The 18,575-nt window shown below is 57.6% G+C and overlaps 1 protein-coding gene across 1 annotated transcript in view; it reads left to right on the forward strand.

The window, feature by feature from the left end:
• Positions 1 to 18,575, forward strand: part of UNC5A (unc-5 netrin receptor A) — a 61,232-nt gene that overhangs the window by 38,541 nt on the left and 4,116 nt on the right. The window contains exons 2-8 of the mRNA XM_039239772.1: positions 6,746 to 6,967; positions 12,099 to 12,242; positions 12,505 to 12,608; positions 12,755 to 12,935; positions 14,349 to 14,513; positions 15,504 to 15,692; positions 15,791 to 16,093. Of these exons, the coding sequence (XP_039095703.1) occupies positions 6,746 to 6,967; positions 12,099 to 12,242; positions 12,505 to 12,608; positions 12,755 to 12,935; positions 14,349 to 14,513; positions 15,504 to 15,692; positions 15,791 to 16,093 (1,308 nt within the window). The remainder of the gene's footprint in view (positions 1 to 6,745; positions 6,968 to 12,098; positions 12,243 to 12,504; positions 12,609 to 12,754; positions 12,936 to 14,348; positions 14,514 to 15,503; positions 15,693 to 15,790; positions 16,094 to 18,575) is intronic.

Consider the following 18,575-nt stretch of genomic DNA (forward strand, 5'->3'; position numbering starts at 1 on the left):
GCGGCAGCCAGGGAGACAGATGATTGAGGGATGGGCCAAGGGGCAGAGCAGGAAAAGAAGAGGGGCATGGGTGGGCACCCCAAGACCCCAGGCAGGGTGGCCGTGCTAACCCACCTCAACCTGGTGCAGGGTCCACGTGATGTGGCCCAAATGAGGAAACAGGGGCTTAAGAAACAGCAGCGGGAGATCTGCAGCAGTCAAAGGAGCCCCCGGAGCAGCTGACAGGCAGCACAGAGAGTTTTTACATGTTTGGATTTGGAAGAATTCTGCCAGCTTGCTCTTGCCCTGTGGCACCCCATTGTCACCTCCAGGCAGGTCCATGTGTCCGAGTGGCTGCCTGGAACCACAGGGCTCTTTGTGTGGCCCCCAGATCTGTCGTCCACCATCCCTCTGTTCCCCCTGCCTCCGCAGCTGTCTTGCATCTGTGACACAAGTGCAGTTTGTCCCTGTGTACCAGAGCCTCCTGGTGAAGCTCCCTCATCGTAGAATTGCCCGTGTTTAAAAAATAATAACTCGCAAAGCAATCTCAGGCTGTGAAGGTGCAAAGGGGCAGGAGAACAAATATCCCCATTCCCCTGCACGCGTGCCCCCCCTCAGCACTCTGCCACTGTGGCCCTGGCCCCTGGCCCCTGCCTCCCCTGGGTGCCGCCCATGTGCTCTGCCTCCCTGGGGTCCAGCACCCTTGCTTCTGAAATCAATTCCCTTTCCATTTATTTCTTTGGTTGATTGATATTGATTGATTGGAGGGCAAGCAGAGCTGGCTTCCCATCAGATTTGAGTGTTTGTCCTCCTCTTTCAGGCTTCCTTTCTGGCTCTGGTCCCGTTCAAGGGAATGATGTTCACCATGCATTCAATAAACACCTACTGGGTACTTGCTATGTATCAGATCCTGGCCAGCTCGGGGGATGTGCAAAGGATGGCACCGTTCAGTCCCTGCCCTCAAGGTGCTGACAGTGGAGAGACAGACTCACAAATGGTGACGAGATGAGGTTTGAGATGCTGGGCAAGTTCAGCTGAGCTGTGGGAGCTCAGAGGAAGTGCAGTCCCCTCTGTGTAGGTGTCAGAGAAAGCTTCCCAGGGGAGAAGGTTATTTGAGCAGGTCTTGAAGGACGAGTAGAAGTCACCTAGGCATATAGACCTACAAGGCCTTCAGGACTGGCCGAGAAGAAAGAGAGGTTCTCTTTCCCAGCAGCCCAAGCCAAATCCCAGAGTCCCATCTGTTCACGTGGGGTGACCTGCCCATTTGTGAACTAGTCAGTGTCGTGTGCCCACTTCTGGGGCCAGATATGGGCTTGGCCCACTGGACTGAATGAGCACATGGCCCTAGTTGGGTGGGGGGAGCCTCCTCTGCAGAAAGCCAGGTACTCTTAGCCAGAAGGTGAGGGAGGCAGAACCTGGAACACAATGTGCACACGTCCTAAAACAGTCAAGATGCTATTCCACAGAGCGCACTTGGAGGGAGGCCCCAGAGGCAAGGCCAAGTGGCAGCTCAGGCCCCGGGCCAACAGGGCCTCCATGCCAGGTGAAGGGCATGGTGCGTTAGCCTGTGGCACTCTCTCCTCTCTGCCTGGGCCTATAGAGTGCAAACACCCAGGCCCCAGGGAGCCCTACCAAATGCAAATCTCCAGGCCAGGCATTCTGGGAACATAAGCGCCAGGCGTCAGGGAGCTCAATGCTGGGTGAACGGCCAGGAAAAGTTCAGGCTGGAGAAAGAGAAAGCTGCCAGGCGCCAGCTCCTTCGTCCACCCCATATCAAATCCAGAACAGTTCTCAGAGTAGACAAAGCGGGCACTGGTGGCTCTAACCACCGGGACTGTCAGGGAAAGCTTAGGAGGATGAAAGGAGCAGGTGGCATCAGGGGCAAGACTGCATTTGGGACATAGTGCTCCCATCTCCCAGCTGGATGAGGCCTGGTGACACCCTGCCCCCTCCCCGCCACCCCTCCCCCTCCCAGGGACTCAGCCGCTGCTCAGAAAATACCGGTTCATTAATAGCTTGATTAATCACACCTCATATTTTCATGGTGCTTTAAAAATAAAACATTTGAAAGCACTTTCACACCCACCCTGGGCCTCAGAGTTACATGGGCAGGTCTTATCAACCCAGACTGCAAGTGAGAAAGGGGGGCTCAGCCTCTGAGTAGCAGCAAGTCGGCATGTGGCCATGCAGGAGCCCTCGCCCTGCCCACAGCTCTACCTGTGGGCCACTCTGCACAATATCTGAGTCTGCCTACAGGACAAGAGTGAAGTGGCCGCCCTTAGCAGGTCTTCTGAAATTCAAGGGGGAAGCAGGGGTGATCATTCAGTCACTCAACAAATACTCCTTCAGTGTCTTGGGCTCCTGCTCCAAGCAAGTAGTACATGGTGGGCCAACGATCCTGAATGTTCCCGGGAGGGAGGCTCAGGAGACAGGGTGGACACTTGGGCAAGTAACAAAGAGGTTGGATCCAGAAAGGCATCCCAGAGGAAATGGCACATTTGCTGAAACTTGAGGGCTGGGTGGGAGTTCCCGATGGACCTCATGAGGCAGGTCTGCCATGGTCCACTCTTTCGGATGTACCGTCATCCATCTCCACACTGCCACTCCTGCCTCCCTCCACCTGCTTATGCAGGAAGATCTCGTCATCCCCTTGCACACCGAGCCCATTGGGGATCTGCCAGTAAGTGAAAGGTTTTCTTTTTTTTTTTTTTTTTAGGTTTATTCATTTATTTTGAGAGAGAGAGAATATGAGCAGGGGAGGGGCAGAGAGAGAGGGAGAGAGAAAGAAAAACCCCAGCAGGCTCCACACTCCACACTGAGCCCAACGAGGGGCTCAATCTCACGGATCACGAGATCATGACATGGGCCAAAATCAAGAATCAGCCACTTAACCGACTGAATCATCAGGTGCCACTGAACACCTGAAAGAGGTTCTCTAACTGAATTCCAGTAGGGCAGCTGGGCCACATCCTTTGCAAGTAAGAGGATCATGGCCGGGGCGTAGTAAACAGAGCCTCTGTGGAACTGAAGGCCTGTGTGCCAGGGCCGTATATAGTCAGTGGGACCTGCACCCGCCAGCCCTCCTGGAGCCCCCGTGTGTCCGCCCTGGCAGAGCAATCCATCCATGCCCATTGCCTCAGCAGCCCCAAAGGAGGCACCAAAAGGCACCCCGCTCTGCGTCCCCAGTCGCAAATGCCTGCACTAGGCAACCTTGAGCTGAGCAGCAGGGACCAGGGATGGATAGGCTGGCTGAAGACAAAGGCCCTAGCCCCCCACTTGTTTCCTCTGCGGTGAGAGTTACAGCACCAGTGAGGACGGGCCCTAGACTCAGAGAGGGCAAAATGATATTTGTGGTTTCCTGGGAGAGTGAGGTGGGAACCCCTCTTTCCAGAGGAAGTGACAATGGAGCTGGGCCCTGAGGAAAAGGTAGGAAAGTGCTGGCAGAGGAGGGAGGAGGGGTGTTTGAGACAGAAGACTGTGGGCCAAGACCGGGAGGTGGTGAGGGAGGTGCCTAGGAGGAATCGATAAGTGTTTCTGCACAGAAAGGCTGGCAAGTTGTCTGTGCCAGAAGACTCAGGGATGTCAACCAAAAGCACTTGGCCCCACCCTGAAACAGCCAGGCACACAATAGAAACTAGAAGAGGCAGGCCTGGGGTAGACAATAGGGAGTGGTGGGGACTAGGGCAAACTAGAGAGCTTGTGCCCTGTGGAAAAGGTCATAGACCATTTGGCCCTGAGTGTGCATTGCTTGGTGTTATCTTTTTTAGGCAAGTACAGGAAAGATTTGGGTGAAAAAGAAAGATGCTCACTCTAGTGACCTGTGATATGGAGGGGGAGGGACCCGAGGCATGACCCAAGTCTCATGCTCTACCTTAGTTCAGGCAAGAGGCCTAACTGGGACAGTGCGAGGTCAGGCAAATCGAAGGTGCTGACCACAGGGTGGAGGGCACATGGTGGGCTTCAGGGCCAGAGGAGGGGAAGCTAGCTCTGGCCACCCAGGAAACTTCTAGTAGCTCCAAGAGGACATCCAATGGGGCCTGAATTTACTCCTACCTGTGGCCTTAGAGTGTCCTTGATAGAGCACATAGCTGCAGCCTGGAGGGTGCCCCCTGGGTCCACCTAGTAAATGCCTCTCCTCGGGGTGAGGAGGGGAGGCCGCAGCAGCGTGGCGTGATGGAGGCCCTGGAGAAGTGAGCTATGTCCCTTATTGGTCACAGTACATTTATTTTTCATTAGCAGTTAAATGCAGACATGAGGGATTGTGCTGGGTTCAGCGGGCAGCTGACGTGAGCAGTGCTTGGTGCTGCGATCAATAGGGAGGCTTGAGGGCCACTCATTGCCCACAGCCCTGTCCGGGACCCCTGCCCACCCAGCCCTGAGCCAGCAGTCAGTCATGGGCCATTGTGGGCCATTGCCATGAGCCTCTGGGAGGTGATGCACAACCTACCGCTGGGGGCTCCCATTCCTGCTTGACAGCCCCCTGTGGGCCCCACTCAGAGGTCAAGCTTGGCCCTCCTCTGTGCAGCCCTGGGTCTGTGGAGATACCGTGTCGACAGAGGCCACTGGGCCTGCCAGCGTTTCATTCAGGCCCACACTCTCCTTCATATTCCAAATCTTAGGGGTCCTGAGCCCGACTCAGTCGTGCCCTTGGCTGAGTAACAGTGAAGAGCAAGTCACTGGACACTTTGTGAATCCAGGACCCGAGCCAGGGGGTCCGAAGTGAGGGGCTTCCCCCTGGGACCCCAGATTCCCCATCTGTAAGGTGTCTAGATGGCTCCTCCCCTCCACCCCCCATGGTCCTCAACCTAAATAGATCTCCCCGAGGGAATGGGGATGGGGCAAGACAGGGAAAGCTGAGCTTTTGTTTTCCCAACTCCAAGTGTGGTTCCTAAGCATGTTGGCCTTCATCTTGGAGCTTGTACAGGCAAGTCCAAGGGCGGCTTCCAAAAAGAGTTCACAAGGGAAGAGACCAGCTGGAGAGAGGCCATGGTCTTGAGGGGGAGCTGGGGGGTGATGGCCCCACTGCCGATGCTGTCTTGCTGAGCCAGCAATGCCTTCCACCTCCCTGTGTCCCTCCCACACAAGGCCATGACCCCCTGCCCCCATCCCGAGGGCAAGGCATCTGTGGCTCTGTGCCTCAGTTTCCTCATCAGCCCTCAACCAGGAAGACATTGCTCTGAGTGCCTTTTCTCATTTCATTCTCTTAACAGCCTAGGAGGGTGACGCACCTGGCAAGCGGGGACACAGGCTGAGGGTGGGCTGGCGTGCCTGAAGTCACACCGGGCTCCAGCCTCTCAGAGGCATGCCCATTCCCAGCTCACCTGAGGTGGCCCAGGACACCTACAGGACCAGGCGCAGACCCCCTCTCCAAAATCAGCCTTGGTGGGGAGGGCAGACTCCTACCTTGGAAAGAGAGAGACCTTGTGCTAAACAGCAGAGAAAGGGCACATGGATGCCCTCTGGGCAGAGAGGGATCAAGGCCTAAGGAGCCAGGCCTCCTTGTGTTAGAAGCCCTCTGTGGGTTTTCGAGTGCCCCCCAAAAGGGTAGACAGTAGAGAACCCAAGAGGCAGAGCATGTGAGGCTCTTCCAGACTCTCCCGAGGGGCAGACAGGACCTCAGTGTCGCAGATGACAAAACGGCTCTTTCACCCAAGGTCACCTCTAGCAAGGAGCAGAGTTGGTGTCTGAAACCCATGTTCTTTCCTCTTTGTGGCCAGAAGCCACTGTTGATCATCAGAGTGGCTTGTGGGGGAAGTCACAGTAGCCTGAGGGAAACCAGACTGTTGGGAGCCTGTTTGGCCAGGACCTGGCTAGAGGCAGAGGGAACTCCCGCTCCATCCTCCCACTGGCTCCCAACTCACCCTTCTCCACCCTCTCAGGCTCCTGCTGTCCCAACAGTCAGACTGCTGGGCGGAGGGGAGGGGTGCAGGGGAGGTGTGGGGCGGTTATCTCCACCAAAGCCTCAGAGCCAATTACCTGTGTAATTAGCAACAAATGACTTGCGGGATGGTTGTGGTTTTCAGTTAAAATTAGAAGGAAGCCCAGATTCAGGTCTCCTTGAAGGGGTGGGACATGGCCTAGGTCTCTCAGGCTCCCAGACACACTCTCCTGGCTCCCAACCTAGGCTGCCGGCTGGGCCTAGGCTCTCCCCCACCCAGGGGCCTCTCCTGTAGCACTGCCACCAACACCCGCCTCCCTCCTCCATGTCTCCCCTCAAAGCTGCCCCCTCCCCTGCTTCATTCACAAGCTGTTTTCTGAGCACCTCCTACTTACAGGAATGGAGATGAACCCAGAAGTGGCCCTGGAGGCAGCTGGGGCAAGAGAGGAAGGGACCCTGCCCTCCCCCACCTGCCCTGCTAGAGTCTTCTCCCTCCCTCTGGCTTTCTCTGGACCTCCAAGGGCGGTGGGCTGCCTCACTAGATCCCCGAACTTCTACCAGAGTAATAATGAGCCCTAACTGCTGCTGTGTGTGGAGGGCCTCCTAAGGGCTGGGACTTCCGCCCTTGTCTCATTTCATCTCTCTATAGTCTTCAGAAGTGGGTGGGCTTCCCCCATTTTGCAGAGGGGACGCCAAAGCTCAAGGGAGCATTCAGTAGCCTAGATTGCTGGGCCGGCAGTGGCAGCCTGGCCTCACTCTCCTCCCATCGGCCCCACCCGCTGCCTTCCCATGGCCCAGCCGCAGCACCTAAACGGGCATGTAGCCCCCAAGGGCCCTGAAAGGGTGGCAAAGGCCTCAGCTCACCTTCCCTCTTTGCCCCTGCTGCAGGTGCCCAGCAGAGTGCCACGGTGGCCAACCCCGTACCCGGTGCCAACCCAGACCTGCTTCCCCACTTCCTGGTGGAGCCCGAGGATGTGTACATCGTCAAGAACAAGCCGGTGCTGCTGGTGTGTAAGGCCATGCCTGCCACGCAGATCTTCTTCAAGTGCAACGGGGAGTGGGTACGCCAGGTGGACCATGTGATAGAGCGCAGCACGGATGACAGCAGCGGTGAGGCCGGGCTGGGGGACCTGGTAGGGTCGGTTGACGGGGAAGCGAGTCTCAGCTTCGGAGGAAATGGAGGCCCAGAGCGGGGCTCGCAGTTGCCCCTGGCCGCACACCTGTGAGCAGGAGGCCAGGATGTAACCAACTCTGTGGCCACCACCCCAGGTCCCCAGAAGAGGCAGGATTCCCACCCCTTGGACCCTCTATATATACATGGCGGCCTTCTCCAGGAGGCCCCGCCGTCCCCAGAACTCACCACCTGGAGGTGGGAGAGTGAGTAAAAGGGAAGCCCCCCGCAAGTGCCCAGGAGGCTATGGTTGGAGGAGCAGGTGCCCACCATTGCATCTGAGCCTGGGCTGGGCTACCAGCAGTCTGGTAAGAGGTGCCAGCAAAGAGAGTTTTGAGGGAGAAGGTCCCAGATGATGGGGACCTCACCCTCTGTTTGATCTCTGTGCCCCCATTCCTTCTTCACATATCCCCTGAGCCCCCACTTTCATGCTGGGGGCACCACCACCACCCTCGGAGAGCCCCCACCCTCGCAGAGAGGTGGGCAGCATGGGGACCTCCCCGTGAGTTCTGGGAGCTACGGCAGAAAGAGGAAAGCATGACTAAGGCTTCTCAGGGAAGGTGACATGGAAACGAAGAGGTTATGAGAGGTGGTCAGGGAAAGAACAGGGGAACGGCATTCCAGGAAAGGGGCTCAGCGGGAGTGAAGGGCATGCTGGTCAGGATCAGGAAGGAGGTATGAGGTGTGCACCTGTAACAGTGGGACCATCTGGGAGACTCCCCCCTCGAGTTCTGGAGTGAGGTCACAGTCCCGTGGGATTTCAAAATGCCAGGTGACATGGCCAGAGCTGTGAGTGACACTTGGGGCCCATTGGGGTGGGGAGGCTGATGGAAGGGGCAGACCCAGAGACACTGAGGAGAGGGAACCAGTGAGACTGAGCTGAGACATGGAGGGGGGGGTTCCAGAGACAGCAGACAAACTCAAGAAGTGCCCTTTCTGTGGGACGCCCCATTCCCTGCCCCTGCCCTGGCCTTGGGCAACAGGCAGCCAGTGGGGATATGGGCAGAGAGCCCTTGTTTGGGGTCCAGCACTCTCCAAGAGCAGGCCTAGTGGAGCTGACTACAGCCTCTCCTCCTCCTCACTATTTGGACCCCAATGAAGTCCATTTCCTCTCCCTTCACCTTGGCACTTTGTGAAGCCCCCACACATGAGGAGCCCCTCAGGTTGAGTCCCAAGACATAGCACACAGTCTGTGGGGGCACGGCCACCAGTGGGAGGCCAGAGCAGCGGAGCAGATGAAGACAGGCAGGCCATGCCCAGGACGACTCACATAGATGTCAAGGCAGGCAAGAGACCCTAGACCCAGAGGGGTGGCCCATGCCACGAGGCAGGTGGGGCTGGGTAGTCCAGGAAAGATTTCAGAGAAGGAGTACTTTCTAAGCGTGAGTCTTAAAACCTCTAGGAACAAGCATTTCCGAGGACAAAGGACCAGAAAGTGCAAATGCAGGAAGGGCAGGCTGGCCTGCGGGGACCCCGGTATGGGCAGGAAGAGTGGGCCTGGGGATCAGGCAGCTGAATAGGGTCATGATCGCACTAGAACTCTGTGGAAAGTTGGTACTGGGCAGAAGCAGACTGGGCAAGTTCTCCTGGCCCTGCCTAGGAGAACTTGGAAGCTCTCAAAATAACCGGGATGTGAACAAAGGAGCCCTGAGTTTTGGCAGAGGGTGATTGAGTCCTCAGAACCATCCTGTCATGTTATGGATGGCTCTGACTCATCCAGGGCCCCAAAAGGGCTCCAACCACGCATTCTGGTCCCTAGAAGCCACGCCCAACTCTCCCCTACCAGACTTAGCTGCCAGGCGTCAGCTCCCCAGCGATTCCTGCCCAGGCCCTTGGGCTCTGCAGTGGCCACCACACCGCTGCTGCGTGCAGCTGTTTTCTTGCAGTCCTCAGAGGTGAACTGAGGACCTGCACTGTGCCAGGCCTAGGTTAGCCCCCAAGATGATCCCCCACCTTTGGGCCCCAGCAGAGATACCAGAAACTTTGCTGCCTTTGCAACTTCAAGACCCAGTGGGAGTATCTGCCTCCCCTCCCTGGGCCTCAGTTTCCTCTTCTGCAAAATGGGGGCGGGAGCTGGTAAGTTGGTGGGGAAGCCATGAGACCTCATGCATCCTGTGTGAGCCCAGCTCCAGGCCTCTCCTCTCTCCCTACCCCACACCCAGGGCCCAGCACCACTTCAGGACATTATGAGTCCTCCCACTGCTGTGGCAGATCCCCCAGGGAAAGGACAGGTGATGAGGAGGAAGATACAGTCAGAGACCTGCCTTCCTGCATCATTGAGGGCCTCTCTGGAACTCCTTAGAAGGCTCCAGGTCAGCCTCCTTGCTGCTCCCAGCCCCTCTTTCTAGGTGTCCCCACACACCCCTCCTTGTCTCCTACCATCAGGAATTCTGAAATCCATGGCTTGGCCAAGACCCAGGTCAATGCCTGCATAGCAGTCACAGGCTGGGCCACACATGCCAACAGCCTCCACCCCAGCGACTCCTCTGGTCTTGCTCCCTTCAAACCAGGCAGAGAGCACAGCTCACGGGGACATATCATGCCCATAATCACTGGGGCCCTCTCCTGCCCTGAGCATCCAAACGCAAGCCTCCCATGGCTAGCACATCTGAATTTGTATGGATCTTATTGATTTCTCAACCTAAAGCCATTGAGGGCTTTGAGAAAAGATAGGCTCACAAACAGATGTCACTGCAGTGGGCAGTGGCACCATGCAGACACTCAGACCAAAAGCCCTGCCCCAGGAACGCTCTGTGGTCAGGCGTGTATGGTGGAGTCATTGGTCAGCACAGATCCACAGCCCCTCCCATTCCTGTGTGGGTAGCTGGGTGGACACCCCCAGGAGACAGCACCCCTGTCTTCCCTCACTTGTCCCCATTTCCATCCAGAAAGCCAGGAGGAGGGACCAAAGCCTGAAAACCCTCAAACCCAAATCTGCTAATGCTATAAAAGCCCCAAATCTGGGAAGCCAAGCATTGAAGTCCCGCCTGGAAGTGCAATTTATTGTGTGTTAAACAAGCTGGTTATTAGATTGGTGAGAACATGAGAACCTAAGCCCAAACTTGGCCTCAGAGCCCCACCCCCAACCCCGCTAACCCTCCACCTCCCAAAAATACCCAGCACACCCACACTGGGGCCTCCCCATGTGCCTGCAGCATTCACACACCCACTCACACCCCACACACTCTGGGGCCAGTAGGGACCCTGCATCCTTCCTCCCCTGGCCTCTGCTCAGTGACCTACAGGGAGGAAGGCACTGTCTTCACATCCAAGACCAGCAGGGTAGGGTCTGGGTCTCCCCCTGGGTCCACCAGCCTCCTGGAGCATGTGAGGCTCGAGGCCAATGCCTGGATCTGGGACATCGTGGACAAACTTGGCCCTCCTTCATGGCAGCAGGAAGGAGATGAGGGGGTGGCAGTGGCAGGACAGAGAGGGGAGGAGACGGGGAGAAAGAAATAGGAGTGCTTAAATTTAGTGCCGTTCTCCCCGGACTGAGTTTCCTGAGCTCCCACCACCACCATGAGGGATGGAACGGTCCATCCATCCACAGACCTGTCCACTCAGGAAAAGTACCCAGTTCAGAATGTTCTGGAAGTCTCTCACCACTAACCCCCAAGACTTAGAGCAGGAGGGCCCTCTCTCCACCCCCAAGTGTATGCACGGCTGGCTTCTTCTCAGATGCCCCAAGACTCTGATGTACTTGACAAGTAGCTGGAGTCCAGGGTCCTTCTATACACATACCCTGTGAGGGACCCTCAGTTCTCAGCCTCACTCTCTACCCCCAGAGAATGCACACATCCTTCACCTTCGAGAGAAGGGGTGCCAGGCAGTGCCCAGAACAAAGGGAGCTCAACCATGATGACCTCAGCCAGAGGTCTCCTATGGGAACTTGCTGGTGGCGGGGGCAAGTGAGAAAAATCTGGGGGCCCTGTGTGGGAGTTGGAGAGAGACTCATGGCGAGGGGTCTGGGCAAGGGTCAGAGAAAGACGTGTTAGAGAAATTAAGAGGGAAAACAGTCTCCCAGACTGCCTGCTCAGCTGGGCTGCTGCTCCCCCTGCAATGCAGCCCTAATTGAATTTCTCTGTTAACAATGGAAACACATTGGTTGCCCAGCCTCTCTCCCTCTTTCTGATAAGCCAATGACCCGAGGGAAATTGGGGTCAGGAGGAGGAGAAATTGGAAAGTCTTTTTTCACTCCTGGGGACACTGGTCTTTGCCAAGGGCCAGGGGCCCAGGGGAGGGCTGGCATTTCCCCTTCAGGGTCCTCAGAGGATCTGTCCCCTTCCCCTCACCCCCAACTGGCGTGCCCAGGTGTGGCAGAGGACAGGGAGGCTGAGTCTGTCCTTGAGAGGGGTCTCTTCGCCCATCCCAGTTAGGGCAGAGAGGGTCCCGGATACCTGCCAGCTTCACCTTTGCAGACTGCCCCCTCACCCTCACCAGCGTTTCTCCCATGGGGTGGGCAAGTCACTGCCTCTCTAAGCCTGTTTCCTTATCCAGGGAGTGGGAGCAATGCCGACCAAGGGAGTAGATTGAAGAAAATAAGCCAGCATGTGGGAAACCCTGGCTAAGCCCCAGGGGTCTATTATCATACTACATAATCGCTGTAATTATATTGTTAATAGCTGTTACTATATTATCACATGTCAGGATCTACCTGCTAACCCCTAGGGAGGTGAACCAGATCCTTCCTCACTTTTTTTTTTAATACTCAAAGGCCCTAGGGCCCTCCTATCTACCTCACCCCTTGTGCCTTGGGTCCTTGAAGGCCAGCCCCTATAGCCCAAAGCTCCTCTGTGCTGTTGTCTCTGAAACAACAGGAAGCCCATTTAGAGAGATTTCTGTGACTCTGGGGGACAAGCCTGGGGTAAAAAAGTATAATGAATGGAAGAGCTAAGGACTGGCTCCTGGCCTTCGGGAGATATAAATGGAGTGCCCCCTGGGACTCCCCCAGAGTTCCCTCCAGGCTGCTCCTTCTGAGCAGAGTGGCCCTGGTGGTGCACGGACCCCACACATCTAGACGGCAAGAAATGTGTGAGGCTTGGCATGACCAGGACCCCTCCTGCCCCCCAGGGCTGCCCGCCATGGAGGTCCGCATCAATGTCTCAAGGCAGCAGGTGGAGAAGGTGTTTGGGCTGGAGGAGTACTGGTGCCAGTGTGTGGCGTGGAGTTCCTCGGGCACCACCAAGAGTCAGAAGGCCTACATCCGCATTGCGTGTGAGTCCAGGGCCTAGCCCTCGGTCAGGGGTGGCCGGAGGGTATCACTAGGGGAAAGAGTCTGGTCAGAAAAACCTCAGGGCCTGCCTTGATGGGTGGAGAAAGTGCCTCTGCACACAGCCCAGCCACCCCCACGTTCCCCCTGGTCACTCGGCACTTTCTCCTGCCATGTGCCACAGCCCCATGGGACCAGGGTATGGGTCAGCCAGGCGAAGCTGGCATGAGGCACTCAGGCTGGAGGACGCTCTTGTTCTTCTCCCAGATTTGCGCAAGAACTTCGAGCAGGAGCCGCTGGCCAAGGAGGTGTCCCTGGAGCAGGGCATTGTGCTGCCCTGCCGCCCACCAGAGGGCATACCCCCGGCTGAGGTGAGAGGGGCTCTGGTGCCCGCTCCGCAGGTGGGTAGGGCTCCCAGGTCTCAGGTCCTGCCTGCCCTGACGCCCCCAGAGGCTGCTCTTGCTCCAGGTAGGGCCAGCGTGGGCGGGCAGTGCAGTGGCGTGGCTCCCTCCCCCAGGTGGAGTGGCTCCGGAACGAGGACCTGGTGGACCCGTCCCTGGACCCCAATGTGTACATCACAAGGGAGCACAGCCTGGTGGTGCGACAGGCCCGCCTGGCCGACACGGCCAACTACACCTGCGTGGCCAAGAACATCGTAGCGCGTCGCCGCAGCGCCTCGGCTGCTGTCATCGTCTACGGTGGGCCCCAGCGCTGGTGGGGCAGAGGGGCTCCCAGGCTTAGGGAGATGGGGTGACGACATGTTGGTGGCTCCCCTAGAGCCAGGGCCCAGCAGACCAGGCCGTGGCCTCACTGGGAAGGACAGGGAGAGGGCTTGCTGTGGCTGTCTGGGAGCCGAGGGGCATATCTGGGCAAGAGGTATGGGACAGGTGGTAGTCCTCTGTGGCTGGACCATCCCTTGGCTTACCTGTGGGCCAGGGACATCGTATAGATGGAGATGAGGGCACAGGATGGGAATCTAGGAAAGGTGACAGACTACAGCCTGTGCTCCTGTGTCCCAGGTGTGGGAAGTAGAATGTTCCAGGCACCCCAGGAGCAGGCAGAGGGGGCGGGTGCAGGAGTTGCCCGCATGAAAGACTGGGCTCTGGGCCGGAGGAGCATGGGAGCTGCAGCTAGGGCTGGCCGCCCTGAGCGCTTGCAGTACCTGCTGGGAGAAGGGGCTGTGGAGTGGGTAGTGCCAGGCCCTGGGGGCCGGTGAGCATAAGCATGGGCTCCCCTCCAGGGCCTCTTCACCAGCACAGCCATAGGCCGCCCATTTCCAGCTCACAGCCCCTCCGCCCTCCTGCCCTGGCCCCTGGGCCAGCGTGTCTGAGGAAGCCCCCCGCTCCCTGACCCCAGTCCTTCTCTGTCCGGCCAGTGAACGGTGGGTGGTCGACGTGGACCGAGTGGTCCGTCTGCAGCGCCAGCTGTGGGCGCGGCTGGCAGAAACGGAGCCGGAGCTGCACCAACCCGGCGCCTCTCAACGGGGGTGCCTTCTGTGAGGGACAGAATGTCCAGAAAACAGCCTGCGCCACCCTGTGCCCAGGTACCAGTGGCCGCCGCCTCCCGCATCGCTCCTCACCACGCCATCTCCGTGCCCTGGCTCCATTGTGCCCACCAGCCTGCCCCCCATGGCTCCATCCCACCCGCCCCCACACAGGGCCAGGCTCAGTCCGAGGCTGGGATGGGGTTTAGTGTGATCAGAAGCAGGGCTTGGTCTGTGTCCAGGCTAGGCCTTGGCAGAGGGGCTGAGTCACAGAGGCTGAGGTTCGATCAGGACAGGTACAGACAGTGAGGGGCAGGGGCAGGGCACCGCCTGAGGCCACAGAACCACCTATGCCTGGAATCAGAGGGTCATCGCGGGACCAAGTACCCTTGCTGCCCCAGGGCCAGGATGGCCCCATAGTGTGGATAGAGCAAAGCAGGCCCGGCATCATCGTGCCTCCTGTCATTAGCATGCGTCATCCAGGCCAGCTGGACACCAGAGGGTGTGCTCCTTACCACATCGCACCTAGGTCTGGATGCCCAGCAGGGCCGCACTGGCAAACTGCCTAGGCTGGATGCCCAGGCTAACTGCACCATCTCCTCTGTGTTCATGTCTGTCTCTCGTCTAGTGGACGGCAGCTGGAGCCCGTGGAGCAAGTGGTCGGCCTGTGGGCTCGACTGCACCCACTGGCGGAGTCGTGAGTGTTCTGACCCAGCTCCCCGCAATGGAGGTGAGGAGTGCCGGGGTGCTGACCTGGACACCCGAAATTGTACCAGCGACCTCTGCGTGCACAGTGAGTCCTCTCTGCCCCAGGAGTCCTCTTGAGTTTGCCAGTATTGCCCCTGACCAGCCCCAGGGAGATGATGGCTAAAGGGAATCAGCCCCCTGCCACAGGCTGTACCCCCTTCTCCAAAGTTTAGGACCCTTGGGAACTCCCCATCCCTAACACACCCACACATGTGCCCATGAACACCCCAATACCTCTCTCACCTCTCATGAAACATGCATACGTGTGAACTTTTACCATGTACACCAGGCCCCTGGATCCCCCTCCTCTCCTGCAGCTTCACCTCCACATGGTCCCCCAAGTGCACACAGAAGTCCTTTGGGGACACCAGGCTTGTGAGGCCTGTTAATTACAAGGCCATAACTAACAATTAAAGATCTCTGTTGGATTTTTTCTCTAGAACACACCCTCCCCCATTCTTTCAATTAAAAACCTAATTATCTGTGTCAATTCCTTTCTGATGGACATTTCTCCTATTATGCAAAACCCTTCTAAAATCAATATAAGCTTCCTCCAGGCAGTCAATCACCCCCTCCCCAGCCCTGCCTTGGGCCTGGGGAGGCAGACAAGGAGAAGAGCCCCAGCACCCCTGCTTCTGGCCCAGGGACATGGCTAGGAACCAGATTGGCAGACCCTCCCCCAAGAAGCAGATCCCCTACTTTGGGGATCCCAGGAGCTTCCCTTGAGCCCAGCAGCCCCCTGGGGCTGTCCGGGGAAGTGTCTCTTCCCCTTCTCCATCCTTCAGTAGCAGCAACCTCAGACCGAATGGAGCAGTGAGAGATAGGATTTGCCAAAAGTGACACGGCAAGGTGGCAGCAGATGCAGGACTGAGATGCACACGTGCTGACTCCATGCTCCCTGCCACCAGCATCTGCAGCCCCACTAGTGCTGATGCCCAAGGAGTGAGCGCCTCATCCTCCTGGGGTGTAGACCGCTGACCTCTCCTTCCCGGCCTCCTGCACCCTGCCCCTCCCAAGGCCGCGCTCTTTCCCGCAGCTGCTTCCGGGCCTGAGGACGTGGCCCTCTACGTGGGCCTAATTGCTGTGGCCGTGTGCCTCCTCCTGCTGCTGCTCGTCCTCATCCTTGTTTATTGCCGCAAGAAGGAAGGGCTAGACTCAGACGTGGCTGACTCGTCCATCCTCACCTCAGGCTTCCAGCCTGTCAGCATCAAGCCCAGCAAAGCAGGTGGGGTGCCCCTCCCCCCCACTCTTGCCAGGCCCCCACACCACGAGCTGCCAGTGCCACCTCAGTGCCACACACTGAGTCTATCTTTACCCTTGCAGACAATCCCCACCTGCTCACCATCCAGCCAGACCTCAGCACCACCACCACCACCTGCCAGGGCAGTCTGTGTCCCCGGCAGGACGGGCCAAGCCCCAAGTTCCAGCTCGCCAATGGGCACCTACTCAGCCCGCTGGGTGGTGGGCGCCACACGCTGCACCACAGCTCACCCACCTCTGAGGCCGAGGACTTCGTCTCCCGCCTCTCTACCCAGAACTACTTCCGCTCCTTGCCCCGCGGCACCAGCAACATGACCTATGGGACCTTCAACTTCCTCGGGGGCCGGCTGATGATCCCTAATACAGGTGGGAAGGACCCCAGAGTGCCCCGGGGAGCTCTAAAAGGCAAGACTAGCCTCTGTGTCCCTCCTAGAGAAGGACAGGACAGCTCTGATGTTCTTTCTGTGCTGCTCAGCCTCACCCCAAGTGCTGAGCCGGGCCAGCAAGGAAAGGGGACAGAGTTTTGGAGAGGATCCAGTCGCATCTGGCAGTAGGGCAGGCACTAAGGCCATGGCTGGAGTGTCTCCCTTCTGTTACCTGAGGGCACAGGACTTCTGTGCATTCATTTCCACAGTCAGCCAGCCTGTGTGTGCTGGATTCTACGTTGGGCCCTGGGCCCAGAGGTAGGGCAGGTGCCAGCCCCAAGGAGCTGGCGAACTAGTGGAGAGATGGCAGATGACAAACATCTGAACAGGGGACCCCTCCACCCACCACCTCACAGAAACCCCTCGTGATAGAGAATCCACAGACCCCTTCCATAGTCTTCTTTTTTTTTTTTTTTTTTTAAGATTTTCAGTAATCTCTACACCCATAGTCACCTTTTGAGGAAGCACAGCAGCCACTGATGTTCCCACCTTGAAATTCTCTATTCCCTCAGCTGAGATGACCCCACTTGCCCCCTGATTTTCTTGCCCCTCTCCAGCTGCTCGTGGTGCCTGTTCCCTGAATATAGGTGTTCCTGAGAGCTCCCTCCTGGCATCCTCTCGCCAAGCAGTCGCGCCTACTCCATGGCTTTAATCGCCATGTCTGTGCAGATCACTCCCACTCCTCCAGCCAGCTACATTTCTCCTGGGCGACAGAATCATACACCCAGCTGCCTCCTGGGCAGCTCCATCTGGATGTCTCACAGCACCTCAGATTCCTGGTGCCTAAAACAGCACTGTCTTCCACCCTCCCCCAGAACTTCCTGCTTCCTGGCTTTCCCCACCTCAGGAACAGCGGAGTCAAGTGGCTCAAGCCAGAAACTGGAGGTCACCTTGACCTCCCGCTCTTTTTCACTTGTGCCCCTCACCTCCACAATAGCTTTAGTCAGTCACACACCAATTCCATCATCCTTCCTCCTCAAATACTCCTGCATCCTTCTGGCTCTCCTCCCTACTGCCTTTTCAGGCTCAGGCCACCACACCTACCTCAAGCATTCACCCAGTGACATCAGACTTAATCATGTCCCTCCCCTTCTCGAACTGTTTTTGGGACTCCACAATGCCCCCCACAAAGCCCACATGACAAGGCCGCAGTGACCTGTCCCCTGCCGGCCAGCTACCGTGGCCCCTTCCCTCTTGTGCAGTCTTCCTGCACATGGCAGTCATGGTGGGCTCTTAGCACTCCAGGCACACCGTGCTGCCCTTCGCACACACGGATCCCTCTGCCCCCATTCACTGACTCATCTGCTACTTCTCATTCAGGTTTTGGCCTGGCAGCTCTCCCTCTCTGTGCCTCATGTCCTCCTCACGGGGCTGCTAGGATGATGAGGTGAGATGGTCCATGTCAAGCTCTTAGAAAGGGACAGGTGCACAGTGGGCACTCGGTGACCATCAGACTTTCATTGCCCCTGGGGCATGGGGGCTGCTGTTCCTCCCTGCTCTCCCCCAGCACCCTTAACCACCATCCACTTGTCTTTTTACCCGCGGAGCTGACACCTCATGAGAGCAGGGCCCGTGGTTTTCCCTCACTGCCCCAAGTACTCAACATTAGCATCCATTGAATGGGTGTGCAAGTGTGTATACCTCTGCCCCAGAGAGCATTCATACACGGATCTCTGGGACTGTCACCAACACTAGCAGCCATTACCAGAAGGTAGCACAGAGCTGATGAAGGGAGCAGTAGCTGTAAATATGCCATCTCCTGGGCTTTAGTTGCTGGGAAGTAGCAATATCCCAAGCAGCCCATCTCAGAGTTACCCACTCTGGACTGTAAATGTAAGCTTTTGGACTTGGTGGGATAAAGTGATAGAATTCCTTCCCTTCCCTGGCCACTAGCCTCTGAAGCCCCTTCTGGTTCAGGGGCTCCCTGTCTTAAAAGAACAGGAAGGTGAAGTAGGATCATCCTTTGCCATCCCCCAGAGGAACTCTGCCGCCCTTGTCCCATTGTGCCTCCCCGGGAACCACTCCTCACTGAGCAGGCACTTCTGATGCTGCCCTATAAGACCCTGGGAAGGAGGTGAACCAACCAGACAGTGGGCAGTGGCTCCCCAATCAGGGAAGGCTACCAAAGCCACCAAGTTGTTAAAGGCCCCAGCCCCACCTGCAGGGGCCATTGCCAAATGAGGAGCAAAGTCATGGTGGGAGAGAATGGTTATCCCCAAAGATGGCAAGGGCTGATGGAGAGGAGGAAAGCATCCTTTCCCGGAGGGCAAGGCATCCAGGCAGAGGGGTGCTCAGGAAAGTGGCTCCAGAATGGCCAAGTATACAGCACAGGCTAGGCTGAAGGAGCTGCTGGAAAGGCAGCTGGGGTCAGAGGTGAAGGGTCTTAAATGCCAGGCCAGCAAGCTGGACTGTATGCTGGAAGC

This window comes from Hyaena hyaena, unplaced genomic scaffold, assembly GCF_003009895.1.
Source record: "Hyaena hyaena isolate Hyena2069 unplaced genomic scaffold, ASM300989v1 scaffold_160, whole genome shotgun sequence".
Taxonomy (NCBI): Eukaryota; Metazoa; Chordata; class Mammalia; order Carnivora; family Hyaenidae; genus Hyaena; species Hyaena hyaena.